The sequence below is a fragment of the Neltuma alba genome, unplaced genomic scaffold (assembly GCF_004799145.2).
Source record: "Neltuma alba isolate B1F8T4 unplaced genomic scaffold, ASM479914v2 tig00011511_pilon, whole genome shotgun sequence".
Lineage (NCBI taxonomy): Eukaryota > Viridiplantae > Streptophyta > Magnoliopsida > Fabales > Fabaceae > Neltuma > Neltuma alba.
In genome coordinates this window covers 1-14,944 of record NW_021636179.1, presented here as the reverse complement: position 1 = coordinate 14,944, position 14,944 = coordinate 1, and the positions used below count along the sequence as shown (strand labels likewise).

Below are 14,944 nucleotides of genomic sequence, written 5' to 3'. Positions count from 1 at the left end.
TGTTATAGACCTTATTGATTATTTATGATTTATGATACTAGCTATTGAGTAATCTATTTGTATCTCGAGCTTGGTATTACTGTTACTCTTGGGTTTGACACTCGAAAGCCCAATTTGAAATGTTTGAAATTATGTTAATGGTGTTAATTATGGGCTTATTTCCTATAACCATATTAGCGGGAATTAAATCCTTTTTAACATGGTTTAATTTGTTCTAATTACCCAAAATATTTTATTCAAGAATATTTTTAAAGGATGAATTGAAACCTTTCTATTATGGTAGTGTTATGTAATTGCTTTTTTTTTTTTAACCATAGTAATGTTTTAAATGATTCTTAAAGTGAGCAAATAAATAGTTTTTGGGAGGTGATTTTATAGATAGCCTGCCCATTTTAGACTATTTTTTGTATTTATAGGTCCAAAATTTGGATGTTACACATATATGATCATGTGTCGTCTTTTTAAAATATTACTTCTCTGGTCCTTAATATAGGACCTAATTGTTGAATAAATTTTAATCCTAAATATAAGACTTATTTCTCATATTTATCAGTTTTTTTAAATTATTTTATGGATACTCTCTCAACCATAATAAAGTATAAGAGGGAGAGAGGATATTAAAAAAAATAATTATAGTGTTTTAGAAAGAATACGTCATATTTCTTATAATTAACTAACTTATCTAACTTTTCTAATATAATCAAATTAGTTAAATTAGTCTTATATTAAGGACTAGAAGAATATTATTTAATTACAACTCACATGAAACAAGTAGAACACATGCTATGTATGATTGGAAAAATTGACCCATTGAATAGAGTAACTTAATTTAAGTAGTTTCCAAATAAAAATAATTATTATTGGAAAAATTTTTGAAAATTCATTTTATTTAATTAAATATATTTAATGGATAAATATGAATATAACTTAAAATCAATATAAATTTAAAATTTAAAATTATAAAAATAAAAATAGCCATTGGTGGCGCATGCCTCACTGAAATAATTGTCCACCCATATATCTCTGCCGCTGCAAAAGCTAGAAGGAGTAGAAAGAAAAGTAAAAATGAGTATTAGATGCTCAGTAGTGACAAAAACAGCAAAATAATAACTAAAATATATGATGATGAGTACATCCACCTCAAAGACAACATAACAATGGGCTTTTTTTGAATAATGTTAGCAAAAGTGACTTTTATCCTAACTAATTGTCATAAATTGAAGTAAAAGTAAAACTTAATTAATGTAATGTGGTTTGTATTTAGGTAATTTTTTATTAAGAAAAGTCAGTTCAGCATAAATTTTATTCCTCCGGTTTTAAATATAAGACATATTTTGTACCGTAATTTACGGTACAAAATGGGTCTTATATTAAGAATCGGAGAGAAATATATTAAAAAAACAGTCTTAAAAGGTTTAAATTTTTTTTTAAAAATTCAAAAGTTAGAAATTAGAAAAAATTATTTCAATTTTAAAGTGAATTTTGGTCAAAAAGTAATTTTTGGGCCCTAAATATAGATGCATCACCAATTGGGTATTCAAACCTAAATTCGTTATATTACGAGGGATTAGTTTTTTCTGTTAAATTTAATTCATATTACTAACTTGTAATACTTTTTTTTTGGTACAATCACAAATTGGTGAGTTCTAATGCTAGCACTTTTTTTTTGCCATGCATAGATGGCAATTCTACTCGAGACACTATGGAATGTTAAATGTAGACACCTTTTTTAGTAAAAATCCTAACTTTAATTTGTCATGTTATAAAGAATTAGTTTTTTCTGTTAGATCTGATAACATTAACACTTTGTAACGTGATGCCAAATTCTATGGTATAGTCTAAATGCAGAATTATTCAGGCCTGTTATTTGATAAGACTGCCCGTTAAATTTGTGAAATTTTGGGTCTAAAATCCTCCAAAACTGGGTTTGAATGGTCCATACTTTTTCCTGCTCAAAATTCTTTTAAAAAAAAGACCCAAAACAAGGGCCCAAAACAATAATTAAAAGGGCCTCAATCTGATAACTGATTTTGGTCCACGGCCCCACCTGAATTGTCTATAAAAGAAAACCGTATGTAAAAGCAATAATTTTTTGAGAGAATTGCAATGAGGTCCCAAATAAAAAAATAATTAAAAAAACAAGTTTCAAATATTGTCATTCTCACCATAAGACTTATGACTATAGGCTGTTGATGTTGTTATTAAAACTTTTTGGTAATTATTTCTCTTCTGTGAAACTTGATTGTAATTCCCTCTAATTTTTTTTGTACCAATTTGAAATGAAATCTATAATCCGTAGAGTAATTGGCAAAAAAGCCTTATTAAAAGTAAAAACTAAGATAAAGACAGTTACAAAATAAGACAAACTGTCCTGCTTCCTTCGTCAAAAATCACACGTGGTTAATTTTCTTTTCTTTTCTTTTTGTGTGTGGCATTTTTGGCTTTTTTCCCACCGAATTCCAAATTGCCCATGGAATTAAGAATCTCTCTCTTTCTTCGTCTTTTTTAGATCCAATAAAAAGTAAGATTCTTTGGAAAGGAAAAGAAGAAGAGAATCCGGAATGAAATTGGTTCCCGACAAAAACCCTAAAGAGAATATTCCATCACTTATTTTGTTTTAGTTTTTAAACATCAGAAAGCTCCTGCAGTAAAATTAATATAATATAGAATCTTCTGACTGTTGTCAGAATCCAGGGCCTTTGTAAAATACTGCCTCCTAAACATCTTTAATATAAGAAATTTTTATTTTAATATAAGATTCTAATTTTTTTCATATTTATTTTTTTAATTTAGTTTTATAATAATGGTATTTCTATTCAATATATTTAATTAGTAAGGATATTTTAGAAAAGATAATATCTATTTAATTACAAATAGTACTTCTAATACTTAATATAAGAATTGGTTTGATTCTTATTTTAGTTCTAAATATAACATATTAATTTACTTTATCTCTCGTATTTATCTATTTTTTTCAAGATAATCCTTACAATAGTAATAGTTTTAATCAATACACTTAATTAGTAAGGATATAATAGAAAAGATAACACATATTTATTACAAATAACTAATTTAACTAGTTTATTAATATACAAATTAATTAACTAGCTATCATATTAAAGACAAAAAATAATAACTAACATAACTAATTTTTTAATATACTGAAATTAATTAATTAATTGTGATATTAAGGATTAAATATCATTATAAAAATAAACCATTATAAATTCCGAGTTAGTCCCTTTTCTGTAAGCCGCCATAAGCATCCTCACCACTCACCGGTCTCCTCCCAGAGAAGCCGCCATGTGTGGAATACTTGCAGTCTTGGGCTGCATTGACAACTCTCAGGCCAAGCGTTCTCGTATAATCGAATTGTCTAGGAGGTAATTTTTCTTGTACATTTCATTCTCTGCGTATTTTCATTTCTCGAAACCTGTGCTTATGGTGATTTTCTCTAGCTTGCAAATATTGCTCTTGATCTACGGCTGCAAGTTACAGAAGGTCTTTTCTGCCATAAGTACATTTAGATGCGTTGTTCTTCTTTTGGAAGGATAGATGTTTTCTTCCTCGTTTTGGCTTGACGACTGAACTCCATTTGCTTCTTAGTTAATATTTTACGATGAGATAGTCGGCTTTCTAAACTGGAGCTTGAAAATGCAGGTTACGGCATCGGGGTCCTGATTGGAGTGGCTTGCATTGCCATGAAAACTGTTATCTTGCCCATCAACGTCTGGCTATCGTCGATCCTACCTCAGGGGATCAACCTCTATATAATGAAGACAAGAGTGTCGTTGTTACTGTAAGTTTGTTTACCCGATTCTGTTCATTTACTTTTCTTTATTACTTGAAATACATGGCTTTTCTCATTCAGTGCGCGATGCATATGATCCATTTCTCTGACTTTAAGATCCATGGGTATACACCCATGCTATTACTTCAATGAGCCGTTTGGTCTGCTTATACACGAATCCTGTTTACATGCTTATATCATCTGTCTGATCCAATATAAGGTCTGCATTTTGCACATGGGATTTGTTTCTTAATTTTTACATTGAGTTGGTAGTCTCTTTGCCATTTAATAGCCATGTGAATATTTTCACCAAGGGTCATCTTTTTCTGGATGTTAAAGGTTATCGAACACTACGAAGACATGTATTTTTGTTTTTGACACCTCAAATCTTCTGTTGTTTTTTCTCTTCCTTCTAATCATTCTTAGGTATTAAACTAGTTCCTGGATCTTTTCTTAGCCTTATCTTTTCCTTTTTGAACCATGTCATTAGGTAAATGGAGAGATATACAACCATAAAGAATTGAGAAAAAAACTGACTTCTCACCAATTTCGCACTGGAAGCGACTGTGAAGTGATTGCCCACCTTGTAAGTGTTCAACAACTCAGGAAATCAAGTGATCCTCATGTTGTTTTATATATAATGCTAGAAGATGCTTTATTCAATGCGGCTTTTCTTATATCTTCCCTCCTATTTGCTTGTAACAACTTGTAATCATCTCAGTATGAAGAATATGGTGAAGAATTCGTTGACATGTTGGATGGCATGTTCTCTTTTGTCCTTCTAGACACTAGAGATAAAAGCTTCATTGCAGCTCGTGATGGTATTGGGATTACCCCTCTTTACATGGGCTGGGGTCTCGATGGTATGTGGCTTTACTTTGGTATAGAACGAACTAATGCTTCTGTGACCCTGATCATCAGTATTGTATTGCTGCTTTAGTGACCCTGATCATTAGCATTGTGAGGCCATAAATCGTAAATTTTATTCATCTCGAATACTACTTTTGGAATAATACCTATTCGCTTATCCCGAACACTACTAATGGATGGAAAATAACGATTGCCTAGTTTGACGAAGCTTCATTGTAACTTGGCAAGTTGGTTTATATTTTTATAATTTGACCAAAGCAGGTGTCTTATATATTGGAGGCTTGATTTATTTTCAGGATCTATATGGTTTGCATCTGAAATGAAAGCTTTGAGTGATGATTGTGAGAGATTTGTATCTTTTCCTCCAGGGCATTTATATTCCAGCAAACAGGGTATTGAAAACCTCATTCTTCTATTCATAAATTATTTTAAACATATTGAGAACCGCTACCTCATCAGCTATACCGATGAGTCTTGTGATTCTCATCCTTTTATTGGTTTCATTTTGATTTGATAGAGATACTTTTTCATTTGTATATCCTTTGAAACTTGATGCCTTTTCAGGAGACCTAAGAAGGTGGTATAATCCCCCTTGGTATTCGGAGAATATTCCTTCGACTCCATACAATCCTCTGGCTTTGCGTGAGGTATTTGAGAAGGTAAGCTACTATGTTCTGTTGTACTGAATTTCGTTAGCAAAATGTCTTAGATTGTCTTTTGATTTCGCTGGAATTTTGACAAATCCTACATGCCTTAGAGTGGCGTGACATTTTTACAAGAAACTGAATCCAATAAATTTTTCTGGGCTACTGCTCAAGTGGAAGAGCTTGCGATTTAATTAAGGAAAAACTGAAATGTCATAAAGAATCACTGTCTAAGAAACAATAAATTCCCTCTTAATGAAACTTTATTATGCCCTTTTGAGAAAATATAATTAATATCTACAAAATATTAGAAGGTTTATCCATGAATTTATTATTGGTATCTTCTCATAATAGCACTCAAAACCCCGATATTAGGCCTTTATGGGTGCACCGCTGGGACCAATATGCTAGCTTATCTATTACTGGTATCTGTTGCATGTGATTGTTTGTTAGAATGATGGTGTGCAGCGTGCAGGACAATAATAGTTCTGAAAGTGGTGGCTGTATTTTAAAATTAGATGTGCGGTTTGTGAAGGAGAATAGTCATTTTGGTTCCTTTTGCTAGCGCATGTTCAATGACTTTTCATCTTGGTTTTACTTTTATACCATGCAGGCTGTAGTTAAGAGACTTATGACTGATGTACCATTCGGAGTTCTGTTGTCTGGAGGACTAGATTCATCACTGGTTGCCGCTGTTGCCAACCGTCATTTGGCTGAATCTGAAGCTGCTCATCAGTGGGGATCACAGCTACATACCTTTTCTGTTGGTCTAGAGGTTTGAATACTTTACTCATGTTTGTTGAAAATGAGTGGTTTCTTGTTAATATTTCCGCCAACTAATATGCTTGGAGTTTTAACTTGTCTAATATTCAGGGCTCGCCAGATTTGAAAGCTGCCAGAGAGGTAGCCGATTATATTGGTACCCGTCACCATGAATTTCATTTCACCGTTCAGGTGGTGACTGTCTTCTCTCTCTCTCTCTCTCTCTCTCTCTCTCTCTCTCTCTCTCTCTCTCTCTCTGTGCTTTCCCAGTGTAACGAAAAAAACATCTTTTTTGAATTTTGTCCTTTTGACAATAAGCATTTCTTTTACATGGAGGAGTAAGATTATTCTCATGCTATGTCAGGAAGGTATAGATGCGCTTGAAGAAGTCATTCACCATATAGAACATATGATGTAACGACTATCAGAGCGAGCACTCCTATGTTCCTTATGTCTCGAAAAATCAAATCGTTGGGAGTGAAAATGGTTCTTTCTGGGGAAGGTTCAGATGAAATATTTGGAGGTTACCTGTACTTCCACAAGGCACCTAACAAGGAAGAATTTCACCAAGAAACATGTCGAAAAGTAAAGACATTATCTCCCTTTTTATTTAGGAAACAAAATTAGTGCTTACCCAATTACATTCTTCAAGTTTCACACTTCGATGATTTGGATTTTGATGGCTTTGATGATTTGATAGATTAAAGCACTACATCTTATGACTGCCTGAGAGCCAATAAATCAACTTCAGCATGGGGTTTAGAGGCTCGTGTACCATTCTTAGATAAAGAATTCATCAACGTAGCCATGAGCATAGATCCAGAGTGGAAAATGGTATTTAAAAGTTTTACATTGTGTTCCTGTTGTTCAACAAAAAAAAAAATGACGATGTCTTTGTTGTACTGCTTTATTGACGTGAAATTAAACTCAGTGACTTAATCTCTTCAATCATGTTATGAAATTTGTATCTCATTACACAGATAAGGACTGATATTGGAAGGATAGAGAAGTGGATCCTACGCAATGCATTTGATGATGATCAGAAGCCATATCTACCTAAGGTTAGTATCCATCGCTGCTGCATGCTAATCTATTTTGCTTGTCTACTTAAACTCGTGGTGTTAGCTGTTAAAGTGTCTCGTTTTATTTAAAAGTCTTTGCCTCTGTGTTATATGGACTTGTGTATCTTCGTCTTGAATTTCTGATCCCCCCCCGCCCTTGTTGTGGTCATTTCAGCACATATTGTATAGGCAGAAGGAACAGTTCAGTGACGGTGTTGGGTACAGCTGGATTGATGGCTTGAAGGAGCATGCCAACAACCTAGTATGTGTTTGGCTTAGGAAACTTTCTTGAGGTTCATTTTCTGATTTGCTGCTCGTTAGTAAACTTTCTTGGCTATTTAATTCTAAACCTTTGTTCTTTTTATAATTGATCAGGTCACAGATGCAATGTTAATGAATGCAAGTTTTATTTATCCAGAAAACACTCCTACCACGAAAGAAGCATACTTCTACAGAACAATTTTTGAGAAGTTCTTCCCTAAGGTGGACATGATTTTTTTTTTTTTTGGGTAGATTTACCCAAAGTGCCATTGCTTACAAAATTTATACTCTGTCCAAACATTACCTCATCATCGTGTTCAACCATTGAAACAGAATGCTGCTAGGTCAACAGTTCCCGGAGGCCCTAGTGTGGCATGCAGCAGTACCGCAAAAGCTGTGGAATGGGACGCAGCGTGGTCAAAAAATCCTGACCCTTCTGGTCGGGCTGCACTTGGCGTTCATGAGGCAGCATACGAGGAAGCAAAAGTTGCCAAACCGATCAATGGCGCCCACTAAACTGCTTTTAGTGGACGTTGAGTTCTGTATATTTATTGGTTAATGAAAGTAGAGGAGACGTGTTGTTTCTAAATTACATTTGAGAACTCTACTTTGTAATAGGCATAAAGTTTATTTCTCTGAAGCATCTCTGTAATGTGGTCCCACTTGTGTTGGTGGTTGTTTTTCCTCAATCTAATGAACCGACCATCCACTGGTGTATAATAAATACGGAAATTCAGTCCTACGAAGTAATCTTATATTTACAGCTTGAGTACATATTTACACATTATACAATGCTGTATTGATAACGTAGTTGGGTGATAAAATTTGTCCTGTTATCTGTCAAAATAGCCTCCCTTACAACGTATAGATTGTCAGGATTCTGAATCAGCATGATATATATACAGAAGCTGCAAGGCATTAAATGTTGGCTCAGATGTATATCTAGGTTAACACCATCGACAGATTCCAGGTGCCTCGGCTCTGCTCAATGCTAAAACTTCTTCATACTTGGAACCATATACAAAGCCCCACAGCTGCATGGATGAAGAAGTACTCAATAATATTCTATTTGAGCAAATGTTTAATTGAAGTGTGCCTCTACTTGACATGATCTCAGATAATAAAGATAGAAAGATGAGTGGATAGTGGTCAATGATTTAGACCTTGATATAACCCAAAGAAAACAAAGTGCGACTGTGTGTGTGTGTGTGTGAGAGAGAGAGAGAGAGAGATTTTTTAAGTGCCTCTACCTCTACTTCCTTAACTTCAAAGTCCTGAGAATGAGCAAGGCAAGGATTGCCATAAGTTTCAGAGACTGAGCTCGACCCGTTCAATCTGAAGTAGATGTAAGAGAAATTAAAGAGTGTGTACGGTAAAAAATTTGACGAAACTAAAAAATTTCATAATGTCAGGCCAGAATTCTTACAGATCACCATCCAAATAGAGGGCAAAATGACCTCCCCCGCCAAGGGCTAGAAAGTCAGAGGAGCATAGTGTGAAATAGCGGTTTATCCCTGAAAAAATTGAGGTTACTCTGAGCATAGCTAGTTTGTGGCCAAGAAAAACAGAACATAGTTAGTCCATAGCAACTTAGGAGTCCCAAACCAGGGCATAGCTAAGCTTGTATACAGGTGTCTGTGGTTGTTTATAATGCAGTAGTGTCACATTTATTGCATTTTATGGAAATTGGTTCCATTTCTCCAAACTCAATGTCTCCAAAAAGGAAAACAAAAAACAAAAAGAAAAAACAGCTGATCCAACCTAAAAAACCCATAAATTTGTCAAGGCACCAGGGCAGTCTGATCAACCCTTAAAACCAGCCAACATAAAAATAGACTAAACTGGTCACACTTGCTGGTACGTCCTATTATTTCCTACCTGCCTCACCTTGCCCTGAAATTTATTAAAAAATACTATGTCCGTCCTAAACATAAGATTCACTTTGTAGTGCAAATTACACTACAGAGTAGATTTTTATATTTAGGACCAAAAATAGTAACATTTATATTTTTTTTTTTTTTTTTGCTACATAGTAATTATATATTCTAATAGAAAATGTTTCAACTCAATCTATTTGTCCATATATTGTCAATACTTTAGTTAGAAAACAGCCCTCTTTAATCTCAAATCTCAATCATACCACTGATAAGTCCCAAACTCCAACCATCAAAAATTGAATTTTACCAAAATCCAGCCCGAACTCTGGTCAAACATCAACTTACCCAATACCAAAAGAGAAAAAGAACTCAACACACACGAGACCAAATAGTATATGTTTTATAATACCTCAGTCTAATCTCGAGGTAGAACAACTACCGAAGTGCACCAAGATTCTGAGACCAAATTAATCTCTGGTTTTATTTGCTCGTGAAAGAGTATAATCATATGCTGCCCGGGGGGGGGGGGGAGCCTATCATTTTATAAATCAGGAAGTCAATACCTGTTGGGCGATATATAGTAGGATGGCCAGAGGCGTTTGTGAAGACAAAAGTATTACTTGTTCCCTGTTACAAAATCTAATCTTAGCAATATAAAACAAATGATAATACTAATACAACAGTATAACATAGTCAGTAGGCTAAACAGTCAGATAATGACCTGATATTTTTTGTTTGATGGCTTAAGTGGTGCTTCAACCAAGCCACCAAAAACTGCACCTTTACGATCTCCAACAACCTGGAGACAGTAAGATAATCTTAACGCAAGTGAAGAACTTATCCTTACAATTTAAAGGGCGGTACAATGCAATATCTTAGTTGACATACAAAATAACAAATAGTGTATTAATCTGTACCAAACACTGCATTTCACAGGTCAAATTACAAAAGGTAGAATGACTTTAAATTACAGTACGGACATTTACACCAGAGAGCTTACAAGCACAGGAAGTTAACAAATACGATAAACTACTGCATACTACTCATAACGATGTTCACAAACTATTCAGTGACAGCTAAAACAACAATGAAACGTGACTGTTGGAATAGTTGGTAACAATGTAAGGTTCAACTCAGATAAATATCCACCCGAAGTGATCAAGATCAAGAATGGGAAATGACATATAAATTGTGGTATATGATAAAATCAACATAAAACAACATGAGATATTATCAAAAGCAAAAAATCAGATATCAAGATAATTATGACATCAAATATCATGACTTCTTTATATTTATCACTTAAGCTGTGAAGTAAGAGAACTCTACTTAAGTGAACAGAGATTACATAGTATATTCCTGTTCCACAATGACCACAGTAAAGAAAGCCTCAAAACAGGAACTCATCATTTTATCCATTAATTAGCCCATCAACTGTAAAAATAAAATATCAAAATAATTATGGTACAAAAATATTACACATTATATTTGTCACCCATTGTCAAGAAAGAGAACTCTATTTAAGTAATCAGAAACTTCTAAGTCTACTTTTCTTATTTGATTCATCATTTTATTCGTAATTAATTTGATTTTTTTATTTATTTATATATCTTCTATTTTATTCTAATATTTATTGTATTTTATTCTATTATTCGTATTCGATTTTTATTATTATTTTGATTTTCCATTTTTGTGATTTCTTTTTTTTATTTCTTATTGATATTCTTAATTTTTTTCAATATTAATTTAATTAATTATATTTTTATATTAATTAAATATTAAATTAATTCATTTTTGGCAAACAGAAACTGCTAAGTTAGCATGTCCTGCAAGAATCTCAACAGGCAACGCTTCTAAAACCAAGCTTGTCCTCGAATCAAATCTGCAACTAATGGATGCTGCGTGTGAAGGTATGGTAGTGAATGACAGTTCAAATGTTTAAATAATTCCAACAAATAACATTTGCATATGAGGCAAGAATTGACTACGATGCAGGACTTCTGTTTGATGCTCAATTAGTGGATATAACCCAGTCTAAGTAAATATCGCACTGTCCACTCAGAACGTGTGTTTCATTTCTAAAGTTAAGCAAAATTAACTAGTACTCAGGGTTTATATTGCTCAAGCCTCAAGGGCAACTAAACCGTACCAGCAAACTTAAGCCAGGCCAAAGCATGCTTCTCCTGTACAGTGTCAAAAGCGACATCCCATGCCTCTGTGTACTGCAGGAAATGACGAACGGTGATAAAAAGGCTTCGTAAACATTACTTTTTGATATAAAGGTTGCTGAAATTAAGCATAGAAAGAGTTTCATATGCGCCAAATAAATTTTGCATCCTATATACCTGTATAGTAGCATCCATTTCCTCCCATGAATAAGAGCAGGAAGAGAAGCATAAAGAATATTTCTCATTTTCTCTGAAAGGAGCGCTGAAGGTTCAGAAGCTTCTGGTAGATCAATCAAAGATGTATGTTCCTCCTCAGGCTTAATATGCCTCATCTCAACACCAGATAATCCGGAACCATGCCCATCATCCAATTTCATTTCAGTCTCATCCTTCCGCTCTTGAGAGCGGAATCCTGTGATTCTTGCAGCTTGGTTGATAGCTCTACCAACAGATTGCTTACCCCTGGAAAACAAACTTCTCTTTCCAGTATTTTCCTTCATAGCTGAGTCTGATGGCGGCATATCAGTTCGACTTCTAGTGTCATTTTGCCCATCTGGGTTTACATTATCTCTAGAATCTGAAGAAGACAAGAACGAGTAGAGGAATGCAGAGAAGGATGAAGTATCAGGCCCATCAGTTAATTTCTCGCCACCATCTCGATTAGTTGACTCCGAATCAGACACATTTGATATATCCCCTCCTTCCTAAGGAAAAAATAGCCAGACGAATTTTAGCAGGAGATACTTCTTAATTACAGTTTAGAATTAACCTTCCGGATACAACTAAAAAATACATACTTGAAGAAAGAGAAACGTAAGGATACAGCCTATAGAAAAAATTGTATTGCAAGATGTACAAAGCTAATTAAAGGGCTAATTGACAAACGGAATCGATATGCCTTATCTATAACTCAATATAGGGTAAGGCGGAAAAGACGAAAGCCAAGGAAAAGCAACTTCCATTACCAATATAGGCCGTATACGCCATCTAAATTTCCATAATCACAAACATGTAACAAAAAGATCAAATGAAACAGAAAGGAGTGAGGAAATTACACTATGCAAAAAGGTCGTAGAAAATGACTAATTTGGATAAAAGACTAATGAATTGATCGGGGAAGAAACAAGGAGATTCTTCAAAATAAATGGGATAAGAATTAGAGAGAAAATGGAACGCAAGAACTTACAGAAGGAGGAGGAGGGGCTTTAGAGGGTTTGTCAGAGATCGGATTGAGTAGGACAGTGGTGAGATCCGATACAAAGTGAGCTGTTTTGCTTCGCAGAGATTGCTTTCGTCCCATTTCTACATACAGAAGATGCTATGAGTTTCTACTCAGAATCTTCTATCGCAAGCACACCGTCTTTGGACAAAAATTCTTATGTTTTTATCTTCCATTTCTGCTGCCTTGATGCATTTGATGACAAATTAGAAATGTCTCCCCCGCTTACCATTCTTTGTACTATCTACTTCGCCTATGTGAGAGAGAGGATTGTTGAAGTTGTGACCCGGTCCCCAGCTTCGATCAGGGCTTGCAGCTGCGAATAGTCGGTTCGGTTTGTCAGCTGGATTAAGTGGGTTGTCTGATTCGCCCAGTGAACTCAGAATTTTCGTAAAAAAAAAAATTAAGGCCAATTATTCGATATTTTTTATTGTAAAGAAAAGCTTCAAGAAACTTTGCAAAATAATTTCTAGAAAACATTGCATTTATGTTTCAAAAAGTAATAAATACAATGGGGAAATGAAATATATCAAACACTAAATAATGTAAAGGCAGTAAACGTTAAAAATTGCATTCCATTTTATTATGTAATAAATTATTACCCCGTCCTAATTATAAGACTCCGTTTATAAATTATAAATAGGATTTTATAATTAGAACCGGAGATAGTAACATATAATATAAAAATTTTAACCATGCTCAAAAAAAATATAAAATTTTAACAATAAGAACTAGTTATAACTCGTGACACTTTAATTAGAAAAAAAAAGTATAAAGTATAAATAAAGGCTTATTTGGATTTACAGCAAAAAAATAGTTTATTTTCAATTTAACTTTTAAAAAAAATTGAGATAGTGTGATTTATGTTTGGAGGAATTACAATCAAATCCCACAAAAGAGAAATAATTACCAAAAGATTTCAATAACAATATCAACAATTTATAACGACAAATCTTATAATGAGAATGACAACCTCTGGAACTTATTTTTTTAATTGTTTTCTTGTTTGGGACCTCATTTTAATTCTCCCTTTTCGTTTAGATTGACTTTTATAAATAAATTGGTTTATAAGAGTAAGTTGTTTAGATTATAATTGAATAAGCAATTTTAATTAGTAAAATTATCAAAATGAATATAACTTTTATTAAATAATGAAAAATAAAAAATTATCAATTTACATGTTCCTTCTATTCTAAATATAAGACTCATTTTGTAATGTAAATTACACTACAAAATGAGTTTTATATTTAAGAACGAAAGAGCAATATATAATTTTAAATTATTTATAAGCTTTCACTGATCTTATTTATAAGTTTCAAATTTGAGGAGGAGCGTAATGTATTTTATATATTTCAACTTAGATTTGTATTAATGTTTCATGTGGATTTTTTTTCAAATCTTGGGCATAATTATTTATTATCTTTGCTGTACTCTCTCTTATTATACTTTTCTATACATTTTTTAAATTTTTTCTTATTAATTACAAGGATATATTTGTAAATAAAAATATATTTCTAACTTCATTATTACTTTCAGCTAATTTTAAATAATTTTTGGTTATCATAAATTAGTTATTTGAGGCTGGTCAAAAAAAAGTTACTCCTTTTATCTTATTTATAAGTCACTTCTAATATGTTTCACACAAACCAAGAAAAATCTTAAACTTCCTTAATTCTCATTAAAATTCAAAAAACAACTTTCTAACTTTATCCCTATTTAATATACATTATACTTTATAACAAAATCAACACAATAATAAATGAAAGATAAAATTATACATCTATATAAAAAAATTTCTCTCAGTGCCCTATAAATAGGACAAGAGGAGTATTTAAGACTTATAATAAAAATAGGAAGAAGTAGTAAATTTCTTAAAAGTAGGATTTAGCTCCTTTTTTTTTTTTTAACTTCTTTCTCCATGTTTCAAAAGCCAAAAGTCATAAGTCATAAACACTAAGGATATATTTGGATTAACGTTGGGTAAAATTGACTTCTAGTCTAATTGACTTTATAACTGAAGTTAGAGTGAAATCAGTTAGTGTAATACGATTTATGTTTAGATAGGTGCTTATAAAAAGTCAGTTAAAAAAGTTACAAGTTGTTTGGATGATTAATAGAAAAGTTAGTTTAGTTATAAAATGACTGAAAAGGATATGGATTTATTGAATAGTAGTATTTGAAATTTTATATTTTTAATGTGATAATAGTTTAAAAAAATACGTAAAATTATTATGAAATATAAATAGTTTATTTGTGAAATTATAAAATAAAAATATTTGTTACGGAGAAAAA

General features: G+C 32.7%; 1 protein-coding gene and 1 pseudogene across 1 annotated transcript; one reads left to right on the top strand and one right to left on the bottom strand.

The window, feature by feature from the left end:
* The first annotated feature begins 3,280 nt into the window (after positions 1 to 3,280).
* LOC114714577 (asparagine synthetase [glutamine-hydrolyzing] 2-like) lies at positions 3,281 to 8,138 on the top strand (annotated as a pseudogene).
* LOC114714576 (oxidation resistance protein 1-like) lies at positions 8,121 to 12,926 on the bottom strand. Its single transcript, XM_028899320.1, has 8 exons — positions 12,620 to 12,926; positions 11,611 to 12,137; positions 11,415 to 11,487; positions 9,987 to 10,064; positions 9,829 to 9,892; positions 8,815 to 8,902; positions 8,639 to 8,723; positions 8,121 to 8,422 (listed from the first exon to the last, which is right to left on the bottom strand). Exons 1-8 carry the CDS (start codon positions 12,731 to 12,733, stop codon positions 8,336 to 8,338), a joined length of 1,116 nt encoding a protein of 371 aa, XP_028755153.1. The 5' UTR covers positions 12,734 to 12,926; the 3' UTR covers positions 8,121 to 8,335.
* Between the last annotated feature and the right edge of the window lie 2,018 nt (positions 12,927 to 14,944).